Source organism: Apostichopus japonicus, chromosome 16 (assembly GCF_037975245.1).
Source record: "Apostichopus japonicus isolate 1M-3 chromosome 16, ASM3797524v1, whole genome shotgun sequence".
NCBI lineage: Eukaryota > Metazoa > Echinodermata > Holothuroidea > Aspidochirotida > Stichopodidae > Apostichopus > Apostichopus japonicus.
Window position 1 is genome coordinate 45929156 of NC_092576.1, and position 20429 is coordinate 45949584.

Below are 20429 nucleotides of genomic sequence, written 5' to 3' on the forward strand. Positions count from 1 at the left end.
TTCTAGACATTAATACAGTATGTGTGTTTGTTTGCTTCAATGCAGTACTAAGCATACCTGGTTCTAGACATTAATACAGTATGTGTGTTTGTTTGCTTCACTGCAGTACTAAGCATACCTGGTTGTAGACATTAATACAGTAGGTATGTTTGTTTGCTTCACTGCAGTACTAAGCATACCTGGTTGTAGACATTAATACAGTATGTGTGTTTGTTTGCTTCAATGCAGTACTAAGCACACCTGGTTCTAGACATTAATACAGTATGTGTGTTTGTTTGCTTCACTACAGTACTAAGCACACCTGGTTCTAGACATTAATACAGAATGTGTGTTTGCTTCACTACAGTACTAAGCACACCTGGTTCTAGACATTAATACAGTATGTGTGTTTGTTTGCTTCACTGCAGTACTAAGCATACCTGGTTGTAGACATTAATACAGTAGGTATGTTTGTTTGCTTCACTGCAGTACTAAGCATACCTGGTTGTAGACATTAATACAGTATGTGTGTTTGTTTGCTTCAATGCAGTACTAAGCACACCTGGTTCTAGACATTAATACAGTATGTGTGTTTGTTTGCCTCACTACAGTACTAAGAATACCTGGTTGTAGACATTAATACAGAATGTGTGTTTGCTTCACTACAGTACTAAGCACACCTGGTTCTAGACATTAATACAGTATGTGTGTTTGTTTGCTTCACTACAGTACTAAGCATTCCTGGTTGTAGACATTAATACAGTATGTGTGTTTGTTTGCTTCACTACAGTACTAAGCATACCTGGTTGTAGACATTAATACAGTATGTGTGTTTGTTTGCTTCAATGCAGTACTAAGCACACCTGGTTCTAGACATTAATACAGTATGTGTGTTTGTTTGCTTCAATGCAGTACTAAGCACACCTGGTTCTAGACATTAATACAGTATGTGTGTTTGTTTGCTTCAATGCAGTACTAAGCATACCTGGTTCTAGACATTAATACAGTATGTGTGTTTGTTTGCTTCAATGCATTACTAAGCATACCTGGTTCTAGACATTAATACAGTATGTGTGTTTGTTTGCTTCAATGCAGTACTAAGCACACCTGGTTCTAGACATTAATACAGTATGTGTGTTTGTTTGCTTCAATGCAGTACTAAGCACACCTGGTTCTAGACATTAATACAGTATGTGTGTTTGTTTGCTTCAATGCAGTACTAAGCATACCTGGTTCTAGACATTAATACAGTATGTGTGTTTGTTTGCTTCAATGCAGTACTAAGCATACCTGGTTCTAGACATTAATACAGTATGTGTGTTTGTTTGCTTCAATGCAGTACTAAGCATACCTGGTTCTAGACATTAATACAGTATGTGTGTTTGTTTGCTTCAATGCAGTACTAAGCACACCTGGTTCTAGACATTAATACAGTATGTGTGTTTGTTTGCTTCACTACAGTACTAAGAATACCTGGTTGTAGACATTAATACAGAATGTGTGTTTGCTTCACTACAGTACTAAGCACACCTGGTTCTAGACATTAATACAGTATGTGTGTTTGTTTGCTTCACTACAGTACTAAGCACACCTGGTTCTAGACATTAATACAGTATGTGTGTTTGTTTGCTTCACTGCAGTACTAAGCATACCTGGTTGTAGACATTAATACAGTACGTGTGTTTGTTTGCTTCACTGCAGTACTAAGCATACCTGGTTGTAGACATTAATACAGTATGTGTGTTTGTTTGCTTCACTACAGTACTAAGCATTCCTGGTTGTAGACATTAATACAGTATGTGTGTTTGTTTGCTTCACTACAGTACTAAGCATACCTCGTTGTAGACATTAATACAGTAGGTGTGTTTGTTTGCTTCACTGCAGTACTAAGCATACCTGGTTGTAGACATTAATACAGTAGGTGTGTTTGTTTGCTTTACTGCAGTATTAAGCATACCTGGTTGTAGACATTTATACAGTATGTGTGTTTGTTTGCTTCACTACATTACTAAGCACACCTGGTTCTAGACATTAATACAGTATGTGTGTTTGTTTGCTTCACTGCAGTACTAAGCATACCTGGTTGTAGACATTAATACAGTACGTGTGTTTGTTTGCTTCACTGCAGTACTAAGCATACCTGGTTGTAGACATTAATACAGTATGTGTGTTTGTTTGCTTCACTGCAGTACTAAGCATACCTGGTTCTAGACATTAATACAGTATGTGTGTTTGTTTACTCCAATGCAGTACTAAGCATACCTGGTTCTAGACATTAATACAGTATGTGTGTTTGTTTGCTTCAATGCAGTACTAAGCACACCTGGTTCTAGACATTAATACAGTATGTGTGTTTGTTTGCTTCACTACAGTACTAAGAATACCTGGTTGTAGACATTAATACAGAATGTGTGTTTGCTTCACTACAGTACTAAGCATACCTGGTTGTAGACATTAATACAGTATGTGTGTTTGTTTGCTTCACTACAGTACTAAGCATTCCTGGTTGTAGACATTAATACAGTATGTGTGTTTGTTTGCTTCACTACAGTACTAAGCATACCTGGTTGTAGACATTAATACAGTATGTGTGTTTGTTTGCTTCAATGCAGTACTAAGCACACCTGGTTCTAGACATTAATACAGTATGTGTGTTTGTTTGCTTCAATGCAGTACTAAGCACACCTGGTTGTAGACATTAATACAGTATGTGTGTTTGTTTGCTTCACTACAGTACTAAGCATTCCTGGTTGTAGACATTAATACAGTATGTGTGTTTGTTTGCTTCACTACAGTACTAAGCATACCTGGTTGTAGACATTAATACAGTATGTGTGTTTGTTTGCTTCACTACAGTACTAAGCATTCCTGGTTGTAGACATTAATACAGTATGTGTGTTTGTTTGCTTCACTACAGTACTAAGCATACCTGGTTGTAGACATTAATACAGTATGTGTGTTTGTTTGCTTCAATGCAGTACTAAGCACACCTGGTTCTAGACATTAATACAGTATGTGTGTTTGTTTGCTTCAATGCAGTACTAAGCACACCTGGTTCTAGACATTAATACAGTATGTGTGTTTGTTTGCTTCAATGCAGTACTAAGCATACCTGGTTGTAGACATTAATACAGTATGTGTGTTTGTTTGCTTCACTGCAGTACTAAGCATACCTGGTTGTAGACATTAATACAGTATGTGTGTTTGTTTGCTTCAATGCAGTACTAAGCACACCTGGTTCTAGACATTAATACAGTATGTGTGTTTGTTTGCTTCACTGCAGTACTAAGCACACCTGGTTCTAGACATTAATACAGTATGTGTGTTTGTTTGCTTCACTGCAGTACTAAGCACACCTGGTTGTAGACATTAATACAGTACGTGTGTTTGTTTGCTTCACTGCAGTACTAAGCATACCTGGTTGTAGACATTAATACAGTACGTGTGTTTGTTTGCTTCACTGCAGTACTAAGCATACCTGGTTGTAGACATTAATACAGTATGTGTGTTTGTTTGCTTCACTACAGTACTAAGCATTCCTGGTTGTAGACATTAATACAGTATGTGTGTTTGTTTGCTACACTACAGTACTAAGCATACCTGGTTGTAGACATTAATACAGTAGGTGTGTTTGTTTGCTTCACTGCAGTATTAAGCACACCTGGTTGTAGACATTTACACAGTAGGTGTGTTTGTTTGCTTCACTACATTACTAAGCACACCTGGTTCTAGACATTAATACAGTACGTGTGTTTGTTTGCTTCACTGCAGTACTAAGCATACCTGGTTCTAGACATTAATACAGTACGTGTGTTTGTTTGCTTCACTGCAGTACTAAGCATACCTGGTTGTAGACATTAATACAGTATGTGTGTTTGTTTGCTTCACTGCAGTACTAAGCACACCTGGTTCTAGACATTAATACAGTATGTGTGTTTGTTTACTTCAATGCAGTACTAAGCATACCTGGTTCTAGACATTAATACAGTATGTGTGTTTGTTTGCTTCACTGCAGTACTAAGCACACCTGGTTCTAGACATTAATACAGTATGTGTGTTTGTTTGCTTCAATGCAGTACTAAGAATACCTTGTTGTAGACATTAATACAGAATGTGTGTTTGCTTCACTACAGTACTAAGCATACCTGGTTGTAGACATTAATACAGTATGTGTGTTTGTTTGCTTCACTACAGTACTAAGCATTCCTGGTTGTAGACATTAATACAGTATGTGTGTTTGTTTGCTTCACTACAGTACTAAGCATACCTGGTTGTAGACATTAATACAGTATGTGTGTTTGTTTGCTTCAATGCAGTACTAAGCACACCTGGTTCTAGACATTAATACAGTATGTGTGTTTGTTTGCTTCAATGCAGTACTAAGCACACCTGGTTCTAGACATTAATACAGTATGTGTGTTTGTTTGCTTCACTACAGTACTAAGCATTCCTGGTTGTAGACATTAATACAGTATGTGTGTTTGTTTGCTTCACTACAGTACTAAGCATACCTGGTTGTAGACATTAATACAGTATGTGTGTTTGTTTGCTTCACTACAGTACTAAGCATTCCTGGTTGTAGACATTAATACAGTATGTGTGTTTGTTTGCTTCACTACAGTACTAAGCATACCTGGTTGTAGACATTAATACAGTATGTGTGTTTGTTTGCTTCAATGCAGTACTAAGCACACCTGGTTCTAGACATTAATACAGTATGTGTGTTTGTTTGCTTCAATGCAGTACTAAGCACACCTGGTTCTAGACATTAATACAGTATGTGTGTTTGTTTGCTTCAATGCAGTACTAAGCATACCTGGTTCTAGACATTAATACAGTATGTGTGTTTGTTTGCTTCACTGCAGTACTAAGCATACCTGGTTGTAGACATTAATACAGTAGGTATGTTTGTTTGCTTCACTGCAGTACTAAGCATACCTGGTTGTAGACATTAATACAGTATGTGTGTTTGTTTGCTTCAATGCAGTACTAAGCACACCTGGTTCTAGACATTAATACAGTATGTGTGTTTGTTTGCTTCACTGCAGTACTAAGCACACCTGGTTCTAGACATTAATACAGTATGTGTGTTTGTTTGCTTCACTACAGTACTAAGCACACCTGGTTCTAGACATTAATACAGTATGTGTGTTTGTTTGCTTCACTGCAGTACTAAGCATACCTGGTTGTAGACATTAATACAGTACGTGTGTTTGTTTGCTTCACTGCAGTACTAAGCATACCTGGTTGTAGACATTAATACAGTATGTGTGTTTGTTTGCTTCACTGCAGTACTAAGCACACCTGGTTCTAGACATTAATACAGTATGTGTGTTTGTTTGCTTCACTGCAGTACTAAGCACACCTGGTTCTAGACATTAATACAGTATGTGTGTTTGTTTGCTTCACTGCAGTACTAAGCACACCTGGTTCTAGACATTAATACAGTATGTGTGTTTGTTTGCTTCACTGCAGTACTAAGCATACCTGGTTGTAGACATTAATACAGTATGTGTGTTTGTTTGCTTCACTACAGTACTAAGCATTCCTGGTTGTAGACATTAATACAGTATGTGTGTTTGTTTGCTTCACTACAGTACTAAGCATACCTCGTTGTAGACATTAATACAGTAGGTGTGTTTGTTTGCTTCACTGCAGTACTAAGCATACCTGGTTGTAGACATTAATACAGTAGGTGTGTTTGTTTGCTTTACTGCAGTATTAAGCATACCTGGTTGTAGACATTCAAAGGGTATAGTGTACTGTCCGATGAACTCATCTCCAATGTACTCATCATCTAAGACAACAAACCTGACCAGAGCTTGCTCCGGTAGGTTCACAGTAAACTCAAAACTCTCATCAAAGATAGGATGATGGCCTGTTGAGATGTATCAAAAAAGAAATGAAAACTAAGGAATACAATATATAAAACTTTGTAAATATGATTACTGGCTGTTCATGTTAAGAAGTATGTGCAGTCTTACAATCATAAACAATTGGTACTTACTAGCTGTACATACTGACAAGTGTGTGAGGTCTTACCATTGTATAAACTATTGGCACTTAATAGTTGTATATACTGACAAGTGTGTGAGGTCTTACCATTGTATAAACAATTGGCACTTACTAGCCGTACATACTGACAAGTGTGTGAGGTTTTACCATTGTATAAACTATTGGCACTTACTAGCTGTACATACTGACAAGTGTGTGAGGTCTTACCATTGTATAAACTATTGGCACTTACTAGCCGTACATACTGACAAGTGTGTGAGGTCTTACCATTGTATAAACTATTGGTACTTAATAGCTGTACATACTGACAAGTGTGTGAGGTCTTACCATTGTATAAACTATTGGCACTTAATAGTTGTATATACTGACAAGTGTGTGAGGTCTTACCATTGTATAAACAATTGGCACTTACTAGCCGTACATACTGACAAGTGTGTGAGATTTTACCATTGTATAAACTATTGGCACTTACTAGCTGTACATACTGACAAGTGTGTGAGGTCTTACCATTGTATAAACTATTGGCACTTACTAGCCGTACATACTGACAAGTGTGTGAGGTCTTACCATTGTATAAACTATTGGCACTTACTAGCCGTACATACTGACAAGTGTGTGAGGTCTTACCATTGTATAAACTATTGGCACTTACTAGCCGTACATACTGACAAGTGTGTGAGGTCTTACCATTGTATAAACTATTGGTACTTACTAGCTGTACATACTGACAAGTGTGTTTCCTTACCATTGTGAGAAACTGTTTTAGTTCTTTCTTCTGCACAATCAGCAGGGATGCCAAATATTTCCATTGAAATGTATGGATCTATGACCTGTAAAAAAAAGAATTCACACAATATTCACTTGATATAAGGTGAGATAACTTGCTATTTAATGGAAACCTATGATACAATCACTCCACTATCATCAGATACTTGATATAAGGTGCGATTACTTCTTTTTTCATGGAAACCTATGATATAATTACTCCATTATCATCAGATACTTGATATTAGGTGATATTACTTGTTATTTCATGGAAACCTATGATATAATTACTCCATTAACATCACATACTTGATATTAGGTGAGATTACTCGTTATTTCATGGAAACCTATGATATAATTACTCCATTATCATCAGATACTTGATATAAGGTGAGATAACTTGTTATTTTATGGAAACCTATGATATAATTACTCCATTAACATCACATACTTGATATTAGGTGAGATTACTCGTTATTTCATGGAAACCTATGATATAATTACTCCATTATCATCAGATACTTGATATTAGGTGATATTACTTGTTTTTTCATGGTAACCTATGATATAATTACTCCATTATCATCAGATACTTGATATAAGGTGAGGTAACTTGTTATTTTATGGAAACCTATGATATAATTACTCCATTATCATCAGATACTTGATATAAGGTGAGATTACTTGCTATTTAATGGAAACCTATGATACAATCACTCCACTATCATCAGATACTTGATATAAGGTGCGATTACTTCTTTTTTGATGGAAACCTATGATATAATTACTCCATTAACATCACATACTTGATTTTAGGTGAGATTACTCGTTATTTCATGGAAACCTATGATACAATCACTCCACTATCATCAGATACTTGATATAAGGTGTGATTACTTCTTTTTTCATGGAAACCTATGATATAATTACTCCATTATCATCAGATACTTGATATTAGGTGATATTACTTGTTATTTCATGGAAACCTATGATATAATTACTCCATTAACATCACATACTTGATATTAGGTGAGATTACTCGTTATTTCATGGAAACCTATGATATAATTACTATAATATCATCAGATACTTGATATTAGGTGAGATTACTTGTTATTTCATGGAAACCTATGATATAATTACTCCATTATCATCAGATACTTGATATTAGGTGATATTACTTGTTTTTTCATGGTAACCTATGATATAATTACTCCATTATCATCAGATACTTGATATAAGGTGAGATAACTTGTTATTTTATGGAAACCTATGATATAATTACTCCATTATCATCAGATACTTGATATAAGGTGAGATTACTTGCTATTTAATGGAAACCTATGATACAATCACTCCACTATCATCAGATACTTGATATAAGGTGCGATTACTTCTTTTATCATGGAAACCTATGATATAATTACTCCATTAACATCACATACTTGATATTAGGTGAGATTACTCGTTATTTCATGGAAACCTATGATACAATCACTCCACTATCATCAGATACTTGATATAAGGTGCGATTACTTCTTTTTTCATGGAAACCTATGATATAATTACTCCATTAACATCACATACTTGATATTAGGTGAGATTACTCGTTATTTCATGGAAACCTATGATACAATCACTCCACTATCATCAGATACTTGATATAAGGTGCGATTACTTCTTTTTTCATGGAAACCTATGATATAATTACTCCATTATCATCAGATACTTGATATTAGGTGATATTACTTGTTATTTCATGGAAACCTATGATATAATTACTCCATTAACATCATATACTTGATATTAGGTGAGATTACTCGTTATTTCATGGAAACCTATGATATAATTACTATAATATCATCAGATACTTGATATTAGGTGAGATTACTTGTCATTTCATGGAAACCTATGATATAATTACTCCATTATCATCAGATACTTGATATTAGGTGATATTACTCGTTATTTCATGGAAACCTATGATATAATTACTCCATTAACATCACATACTTGATACTAGGTGAGATTACTCGTTATTTCATGGAAACCTATGATATAATTACTATAATATCATCAGATACTTGATATTAGGTGAGATTACTTGTTATTTCATGGAAACCTATGATATAATTACTCCATTATCATCAGATACTTGATATAAGGTGCGATTACTTCTTTTTTCATGGAAACCTATGATATAATTACTCCATTATCATCAGATACTTGATATTAGGTGATATTACTTGTTATTTCATGGAAACCTATGATATAATTACTCCATTAACATCACATACTTGATATTAGGTGAGATTACTCGTTATTTCATGGAAACCTATGATATAATTACTATAATATCATCAGATACTTGATATTAGGTGAGATTACTTGTTATTTCATGGAAACCTATGATATAATTACTCCATTATCATCAGATACTTGATATAAGGTGATATTACTTCTTTTTTTCATGGTAACCTATGATATAATTACTCCATTATCATCAGATACTTGATATTAGGTGAGATTACTTGTTATTTCATGGAACCTATGATATAATAACTCTATTAACATCACATACTTGATATTAGGTGATATTACTTGTTATTTCATGGAAACCTATGATATAATTACTCCATTATCATCAGATACTTGATATTAGGTGAGATTACTTGTTATTTCATGGAACCTATGATATAATAACTCTATTAACATCACATACTTGATATTAGGTGATATTACTTGTTATTTCATGGAAACCTATGATATAATTACTCCATTATCATCAGATACTTGATATTAGGTGATATTACTTGTTATTTCATGGAAACCTATGATATAACAACTCCATTATCATCAGATACTTGATATAAGGTGAGATTTCTTGTTATTTCATGGATACCTATGATATAATTACTCCATTATCATCAGATACTTGATATTAGGTGATATTACTTGTTATTTCATGGAAACCTATGATATAATTACTCCATTATCATCAGATACTTGATATTAGGTGATATTACTTGTTATTTCATGGAAACCTATGATATAATTACTCCATTATCATCAGATACTTGATATTAGGTGATATTACTTGTTATTTCATGGAAACCTATGATATAATTACTCCATTAACATCACATACTTGATATTAGGTGAGATTACTCGTTATTTCATGGAAACCTATGATATAATTACTATAATATCATCAGATACTTGATATTAGGTGAGATTACTTGTTATTTCATGGAAACCTATGATATAATTACTCCATTGTCATCAGATACTTGATATTAGGTGATATTACTTGTTATTTCATAGAAACCTATGATATAATTACTCCATTAACATCAGATACTTGATATAAGTTGAGAATACTTGTTATTTCATGGAAACCTATGATATAATTACTCCATTATCATCAGATACTTGATATTAGGTGAGATTACTTATTTCATGGAAACCTACGATATAATTACTCCATTATCATCAGATACTTGCTATAAGGTGAGATTACTTGTTATTTCATGGAAACCTATGATACAATCACTCCATTATCATCAGATACTTGATATTAGGTGATATTACTTATTTCATGGAAACCTACGATATATTTACTCCATTATCATCAGATACTTGCTATAAGGTGAGATTACTTGTTATTTCATGGAAACCTATGATACAATCACTCCACTATCATCAGATACTTGATATAAGGTGAGACTATTTGTTATTTCATGGAAACCTATGATATAATTACTATAATATCATCAGATACTTGATATTAGGTGAGATTACTTGTTATTTCATGGAACCTGATATAATTTCTCCATCATCAGATACTTGATATAAGGTGCGATTACTTCTTTTTTCATGGTAACCTATGATATAATTACTCCATTGTCATCAGATACTTGATATTAGGTGATATTACTTGTTATTTCATAGAAACCTATGATATAATTACTCCATTAACATCAGATACTTGATATAAGTTGAGAATACTTGTTATTTCATGGAAACCTATGATATAATTACTCCATTATCATCAGATACTTGATATTAGGTGATATTACTTGTTATTTCATGGAAACCTATGATATAATTACTCCATTAACATCAGATACTTGATATTAGGTGAGATTACTTGTTATTTCATGGAACCTATGATATATTTACTCCCTTCTCTTCACCTACTTGATATTAGGTGAGATTACTTGTTATTTTATGGAAACCTATGACATAATTTTCACATACTTGATATTATGATTATGAGCTATTCACTGTTATTATTATTTTTTGATAATTCATTGATTTGATAAATGTTGTTGTGTTTATTTCTTGGTAACATACGTTTCCTTTGGCTTCTGATCCTCTTGGCTTTGGAAACTGCTGGCCACTAATAATCTTGATGTGTAAGATTTGAGGGGAAACCCCAGGAATAATATCCGATGAGTGAGCACTGAAATATGATATCTCTGTAGAAATAAAAACAGAAATCAAATGTGTAGATAATGTCCTGGAGAGAACACAAATAACACATTTAGATCTGCATAAGCCATTGAGTCCTAAGAGAATCTTTACTTCAGACAAATCAATAAATCAGTGTCCATTAAATGTCCACACAGTAGAAATATTCAGTTATTATGCATTTAGATCTGCATAAGCCATTGAGTCCTAAGAGAATCTTTACTTCAGGCAAATCAATAAATCAGTGTCCATTAAATGTCCACACAGTAGAAATATTCAGTTATTATGCATTTAGATCTGCATAAGCCATTGAGTCCTAAGAGAATCTTTACTTCAGACAAATCAATTAATCAGTGTCCATTAAATGTCCACACAGTAGAAATATTCAGTAATTATGCATTTAGATCTGCATAAGCCATTGAGTCCTAAGAGAATCTTTACTTCAGACAAATCAATTAATCAGTGTCCATTAAATGTCCACACATTAGAAATATTCAGTAATTATGCATTTAGATCTGCATAAGCCATTGAGTCCTAAGAGAATCTTTACTTCAGACAAATCAATTAATCAGTGTCCATTAAATGTCCACACAGTAGAAATATTCAGTTATTATGCATTTAGATCTGCATAAGCCATTGAGTCCTAAGAGAATCTTTACTTCAGACAAATCAATTAATCAGTGTCCATTAAATGTCCACACAGTAGAAATATTCAGTAATTATGCATTTAGATCTGCATAAGCCATTGAGTCCTAAGAGAATCTTTACTTCAGGCAAATCAATAAATCAGTGTCCATTAAATGTCCACACAGTAGAAATATTCAGTTATTATGCATTTAGATCTGCATAAGCCATTGAGTCCTAAGAGAATCTTTACTTCAGACAAATCAATTAATCAGTGTCCATTAAATGTCCACACAGTAGAAATATTCAGTAATTATGCATTTAGATCTGCATAAGCCATTGAGTCCTAAGAGAATCTTTACTTCAGACAAATCAATTAATCAGTGTCCATTAAATGTCCACACATTAGAAATATTCAGTAATTATGCATTTAGATCTGCATAAGCCATTGAGTCCTAAGAGAATCTTTACTTCAGACAAATCAATTAATCAGTGTCCATTAAATGTCCACACAGTAGAAATATTCAGTTATTATGCATTTAGATCTGCATAAGCCATTGAGTCCTAAGAGAATCTTTACTTCAGACAAATCAATTAATCAGTGTCCATTAAATGTCCACACAGTAGAAATATTCAGTAATTATGCATTTAGATCTGCATAAGCCATTGAGTCCTAAGAGAATCTTTACTTCAGACAAATCAATAAATCAGTGTCCATTAAAAGTCCACACAGTAGAAATATTCAGTAATTATGCATTTAGATCTGCATAAGCCATTGAGTCCTAAGAGAATCTTTACTTCAGACAAATCAATAAATCAGTGTCCATTAAATGTCCACACAGTAGAAATATTCAGTAATTATGCATTTAGATCTGCATAAGCCATTGAGTCCTAAGAGAATCTTTACTTCAGACAAATCAATTAATCAGTGTCCATTAAATGTCCACACAGTAGAAATATTCAGTAGAAACAAACCAAAAAGTCCATAGGAAAAATAGTACATCTGGATTGTTGATAAACAAACATCTTCCAAATTCAAATCATTTCCAGATAACAGACACATTCCATGCCTTTGCAATGTCCAAATAATAGACACCTGAGAGCAGGGAATGCCCACTTAGTAAGTATGCATTTAAACAGGAAATGCACATTTAGTAAGTATGCATTTAAACAGGGAATGCACACTGAGTAAGTATGAATCTAAACAGGGTATGCACATTTAGTAAGTATACATTTAAACAGGGAAAGCCCATTTAGTAAGTATACATTTAAACAGGGAATGCCCACTTAATAATTATGCATTTAAACTAGGAATGCCCACTTAGTCTGTATGCATTTAAACAGGGAATGCCCACTTAGTAAGTATGCATTTAAACAGGAAATGCTCACTTAGTAATTATGCATTTAAACAGGGAATGCCCACTCATTAAGTATGCATTTAAACTAGGGATGCCCACTTAGTCTGTCTGTATGCATTTAAACAGGGAATGGCCACTTATTAAGTATACATTTAAGCAGGGAATGCCCACTTAGTAATTATGCATTTAAAAAGAGAATGCCCACTCATTAAGTATGCATTTAAACTAGGGATGCCCACTTAGTCTGTCTGTATGCATTTAAGCAGGGAATGCCCACTTAGTAAGTATGCCCTTAAACAGGGAATGCTCACTTAGAAATTATGCATTAAACAGGGAATGCCCACTCATTAAGTATGCATTTAAACTAGGGATGCCCACTTAGTCTGTATGCATTTAAACAGGGAATGCCCACTTAGTAAGTATGCATTTAAACTAGGGATGCCCACTTAGTAAATATGCATTTACACAGGGAATGCCCAATTAGTAATTATGCATTTAAACAGGGAATGCCCACTTAGTAAGTATGCATTTAAACTAGGGATGCCCACTTAGTAAATATGCATTTAAACAGGGAATGCCCAATTAGTAATTATGCATTTAAACTAGGGATGCCCACTTAGTAATTATGCATTTAAACTAGGGATGCCCACTTAGTCTGTATGCATTTAAACAGGGAATGCCCACTTAGTCTGTATGCATTTAAACAGGGAATGCCCACTTAGTCTGTATGCATTTAAACAGGGAATGCCTATTTAGTAATTATGCATTTACACAGGGAATGCCCACTAAGTAATTATGCATTTAAACAAGAAATGCCCACTTAGTAATTATGCATTTAAACAGGGAATGCCCACTTAGTAATTATACATTTAATCAGGGAATGCCCACTTAGTAATTGGCTTTATAATTATGCATTTCATAACCACATAACATAAATACAGAGTACCCAGAAAGTTGAAAATATAGATATTTAGTATCCAAGCAACACTCACTAATTCAGTATATCTAAGTCTACTCCCTATAACTTAATCTTTTCACTTTTAAAATGTTTACTTCATCAAGAAAAATAAAAAGAAACTGAGTAAGTCTTGTGTATAACAAAGTGATTTGACTAATGATATACTTATGGTTAATTTATCATTAATACCTAATTCTAGCCTGTTTATCTTACCTTCTCTCATTATATGAGGTTTCAAAATGTACCCACAACCACCATTCAATCTGAACTTGCCATCATAGAGATCTGTCATTAGCCCAGGTGTTTGATAATTCAGGGCAACTGCACAAAGAAAACAAACAATGAATACAACAATGCATGTCTGAGGTTTCAAAATGTACCCACAACCACCATTCAATCTGAACTTGCCATCATAGAGATCTGTCATTAGCCCAGGTGTTTGATAATTCAGGGCAACTGCACAAAGAAAACAAACAATGAATACAACAATGCATGTCTGAGGTTTCAAAATGTACCCACAACCACCATTCAATCTGAACTTGCCATCATAGAGATCTGTCATTAGCCCAGGTGTTTGATAATTCAGGGCAACTGCACAAAGAAAACAAACAATGAATACAACAATGCATGTCTTCTTATGTGTTCATGCAAACCAATTTAACCAAAATCATACAATATGTACACACATCCATAGCCTCCACAAATACAAACCATACACTATGTGCACACAACCATAGTTTCCACAAATACAAACCATACACTATGTGCACACATCCATAGCCTCCACAAATACAAACCATACACTATGTGCACACATCCATAGCCTCCACAAATACAAACCATACACTATGGGCACACATCCATAGCCTCCACAAATACAAACCATACACTATGTGCACACATCCATAGCCTCCACAAATACAAACCATACACTATGTGCACACATCCATAGCCTCCACAAATACAAACCATACACTATGTGCACACATCCATAGCCTCCACAAATACAAACCATACACTATGTGCACACATACCATAGCCTCCACAAATACCAATCATATATGATATGTACACACATACCATGCTCTGTGCATGCAAACCATATGCTGCTATGTTGCACACACATTACAGTCAGTACCAATGTAGCAGTAACTTGGAATGCTAGAATCAATTGCAAAGTTACAAGATTATAACAGATGACTGACTTTAAATAACAACCCAGGATAGAGTCTTACCTATCTGACAGCCACAGTTCCAGAGGTCTTGGGGATTGTAATTACTGGAGTCAATTCTGTTGGCATTTGGGAAAACTCTAGACAAGAACCTTTTGTTATAGTTGACAAATTCCTCCAGGTCAGTGTTCAGTAATCGTTGCGATTGAGCTTCACTGAAAGAGCATAACTCCCAGTACTTCTCTATAAAAGATGAGAATCCAGAATATTCACAGAGACAGCTTTGATCTGACATCCATCTCCTAAACATCTACCGCACTGATGCTAATTAATGTTCACCATTGGAACATGATATGCCACTTAGGTATCAGGAAACAACTCCTATCTTCACTTCTTGGTTACCAGAATGTATCATAACTTTGATCTGTAATCTTCACTCTATACTTCCTGACATCCATCTCCTAAACATCTACCGCACTGATGCTAATTAATGTTCACCATTGGAACATGATATGCCACTTAGGTATCAGGAAACAACTCCTATCTTCACTTCTTGGTTACCAGAATGTATCATAACTTTGATCTGTAATCTTCACTCTATACTTCCTGACATCCATCTCCTAAACATCTACCGCACTGATGCTAATTAATGTTCACCATTGGAACATGATATGCCACTTAGGTATCAGGAAGCAACTCCTATCTTCACTTCTTAGTTACCAGAATGTATCATAACTTTGATCTGTAATCTTCACTCTATACTTCCTGACATCCAACTCCTAAACATCTACCGCACTGATGCTAATTAATGTTCACCATTGGAACATGATATGCCACTTAGGTATCAGGAAACAACTCCTATCTTCACTTCTTAGTTACCAGAATGTATCATAACTTTGATCTGTAATCTTCACTCTATACTTCCTGACATCCATCTCCTAAACATCTACCGCACTGATGCTAATTAATGTTCACCATTGGAACATGATATGCCACTTAGGTATCAGGAAACAACTCCTATCTTCACTTCTTAGTTACCAGAATGTATCATAACTTTGATCTGTAATCTTCACTCTATACTTCCTGACATCCATCTCCTAAACATCTGCCGCACTGATGCTAATTAATGTTCACCATTGGAACATGATATGCCACTTAGGTATCAGGAAACAACTCCTATCTTCACTTCTTAGTTACCAGAATGTATCATAACTTTGATCTGTAATCTTCACTCTATACTTCCTGACATCCATCTCCTAAACATCTACCGCACTGATGCTAATTACTGTTCACCATTGGAACATGATATGCCACTTAGGTATCAGGAAACAACTTCTATCTTCACTTCTTGGTTACCAGAATGTATCATAACTTTGATCTGTAATCTTCACTCTATACTTCCTGACATCCATCTCCTAAACATCTACCGCACTGATGCTAATTAATGTTCACCATTGGAACATGATTTGCCACTTAGGTATCAGGAAACAACTTCTATCTTCACTTCTTGGTTACCAGAATGTATCATAACTTTGATCTGTAATCTTCACTCTATGCTTCCTGACATCCATCTCCTAAACATCTACCGCACTGATGCTAATTAATGTTCACCATTGGAACATGATATGCCAATTAGGTATCAGGAAGCAACTCCTATCTTCACTTCTTGGTTACCAGAATGCATCATAACTTTGATCTGTAATCTTCACTCTATGCTTCCTGACATCCATCTCCTAAACATCTACCGCACTGATGCTAATTAATGTTCACCATTGGAACATGATTTGCCACTTAGGTATCAGGAAACAACTTCTATCTTCACTTCTTGGTTACCAGAATGTATCATAACTTTGATCTGTAATCTTCACTCTATGCTTCCTGACATCCATCTCCTAAACATCTACCGCACTGATGCTAATTAATGTTCACCATTGGAACATGATATGCCAATTAGGTATCAGGAAACAACTCCTATCTTCACTTCTTAGTTACCAGAATGTATCATAACTTTGATCTGTAATCTTCACTCTATGCTTCCTGACATCCATCTCCTAAACATCTACCGCACTGATGCTAATTAATGTTCACCATTGGAACATGATATGCCAATTAGGTATCAGGAAACAACTTCTATCTTCACTTCTTGGTTACCAGAATGTATCATAACTTTGATCTGTAATCTTCACTCTATACTTCCTGACATCCATCTCCTAAACATCTACCGCACTGATGCTAATTAATGTTCACCATTGGAACATGATATGCCAATTAGGTATCAGGAAACAACTTCTATCTTCACTTCTTGGTTACCAGAATGTATCATAACTTTGATCTGTAATCTTCACTCTATACTTCCTGACATCCATCTCCTAAACATCTGCCGCACTGATGCTAATTAATGTTCACCATTGGAACATGATATGCCACTTAGGTATCAGGAAACAACTCCTATCTTCACTTCTTAGTTACCAGAATGTATCATAACTTTGATCTGTAATCTTCACTCTATACTTCCTGACATCCATCTCCTAAACATCTACCGCACTGATGCTAATTAATGTTCACCATTGGAACATGATATGCCACTTAGGTATCAGGAAACAACTCCTATCTTCACTTCTTAGTTACCAGAATGTATCATAACTTTGATCTGTAATCTTCACTCTATACTTCCTGACATCCATCTCCTAAACATCTACCGCACTGATGCTAATTAATGTTCACCATTGGAACATGATATGCCACTTAGGTATCAGGAAACAACTCCTATCTTCACTTCTTAGTTACCAGAATGTATCATAACTTTGATCTGTAATCTTCACTCTATACTTCCTGACATCCATCTCCTAAACATCTACCGCACTGATGCTAATTAATGTTCACCATTGGAACATGATATGCCACTTAGGTATCAGGAAACAACTTCTATCTTCACTTCTTAGTTACCAGAATGTATCATAACTTTGATCTGTAATCTTCACTCTATACTTCCTGACATCCAACTCCTAAACATCTACCGCACTGATGCTAATTAATGTTCACCATTGGAACATGATATGCCACTTAGGTATCAGGAAACAACTCCTATCTTCACTTCTTAGTTACCAGAATGTATCATAACTTTGATTTGTAATCTTCACTCTATACTTCCTGACATCCATCTCCTAAACATCTACCGCACTGATGCTAATTAATGTTCACCATTGGAACATGATATGCCACTTAGGTATCAGGAAACAACTTCTATCTTCACTTCTTAGTTACCAGAATGTATCATAACTTTGATCTGTAATCTTCACTCTATACTTCCTGACATCCAACTCCTAAACATCTACCGCACTGATGCTAATTAATGTTCACCATTGGAACATGATATGCCACTTAGGTATCAGGAAACAACTCCTATCTTCACTTCTTGGTTACCAGAATGTATCATAACTTTGATCTGTAATCTTCACTCTCTACTTCCTGACATCCATCTCCTAAACATCTACCGCACTGATGCTAATTAATGTTCACCATTGGAACATGATATGCCACTTAGGTATCAGGAAACAACTCCTATCTTCACTTCTTAGTTACCAGAATGTATCATAACTTTGATCTGTAATCTTCACTCTATACTTCCTGACATCCATCTCCTAAACATCTACCGCACTGATGCTAATTAATGTTCACCATTGGAACATGATATGCCACTTAGGTATCAGGAAACAACTCCTATCTTCACTTCTTAGTTACCAGAATGTATCATAACTTTGATCTGTAATCTTCACTCTCTACTTCCTGACATCCATCTCCTAAACATCTACCGCACTGATGCTAATTAATGTTCACCATTGGAACATGATATGCCACTTAGGTATCAGGAAACAACTCCTATCTTCACTTCTTAGTTACCAGAATGTATCATAACTTTGATCTGTAATCTTCACTCTATACTTCCTGACATCCATCTCCTAAACATCTACCGCACTGATGCTAATTAATGTTCACCATTGGAACATGATATGCCACTTAGGTATCAGGAAACAACTTCTATCTTCACTTCTTAGTTACCAGAATGTATCATAACTTTGATCTGTAATCTTCACTCTCTACTTCCTGACATCCATCTCCTAAACATCTACCGCACTGATGCTAATTAATGTTCACCATTGGAACATGATATGCCACTTAGGTATCAGGAAACAACTCCTATCTTCACTTCTTAGTTACCAGAATGTATCATAACTTTGATCTGTAATCTTCACTCTATACTTCCTGACATCCATCTCCTAAACATCTACCGCACTGATGCTAATTAATGTTCACCATTGGAACATGATATGCCACTTAGGTATCAGGAAACAACTTCTATCTTCACTTCTTGGTTTGTATTTCAGACTCTGATTACAATTAACATTGTTAGTTAGGTATCATGAACCTCTTCATCATTTCTAAATCCTTAGAAATTGGCAATAGAAAAGATTAAAAAACACAGTGAGTTCTCACGATTAGAGGCTGCTTCCTGGAAACCCTGAAAACGTACAGATTTACAGAGAGAGACCAAGTCTGATAACTCCTTGATTAGAGGGTGCCTCTTGAGAATATCCTGTACCAAAAACAACACAAAATAGATAAAATCATTGATATGAGTGACTAACTCTGGAATTAACACAAAATAGATAAAATCATTGATATGAGTGGCTAACTCTGGAATTAACACAATTTAGATAAAATCATTGATATAAGTGACTAACTCTGGAATTAACACAAAATAGATAAAATCATTGATATGAGTGACTAACTCTGGAATTAACACAAAATAGATAAAATCATTGATATGAGTGACTAACTCTGGAATTAACACAAAATAGATAAAATCATTGATACGAGTGACTAACTCTGGAATCATGGTGTAGAGATGAAGAGCTCCTGATATAAATGGCAGCTGGTTGAACAGAGGACTGGTTATACTATGCTGTCCATTAATATTGTGGTTACTGTTACACAATAATAGTTCATGTGAGCTCACGTTAATTTACCTTTGCATGGTTAGATGAGGCATTATTCACTAACAATCACACATGAGTGTTTGAGAGA

General features: G+C 34.8%; 1 protein-coding gene across 3 annotated transcripts in view; it reads right to left on the minus strand.

Annotated features, from left to right (window-relative positions):
* LOC139983787 (inactive phospholipase C-like protein 2) overlaps nucleotides 1-20429 on the minus strand; it is a 90190-nt gene that overhangs the window by 23942 nt on the left and 45819 nt on the right. For all 3 annotated transcript variants that reach the window (XM_071997562.1, XM_071997564.1, XM_071997563.1), the window contains 6 exons: nucleotides 19839-19938; nucleotides 15408-15587; nucleotides 14386-14763; nucleotides 11116-11240; nucleotides 6740-6824; nucleotides 5711-5857 (listed from right to left, as the gene is read on the minus strand). In XM_071997562.1, coding sequence (XP_071853663.1) covers nucleotides 5711-5857; nucleotides 6740-6824; nucleotides 11116-11240; nucleotides 14386-14763; nucleotides 15408-15587; nucleotides 19839-19938 — 1015 coding nt within the window. The remainder of the gene's footprint in view (nucleotides 1-5710; nucleotides 5858-6739; nucleotides 6825-11115; nucleotides 11241-14385; nucleotides 14764-15407; nucleotides 15588-19838; nucleotides 19939-20429) is intronic.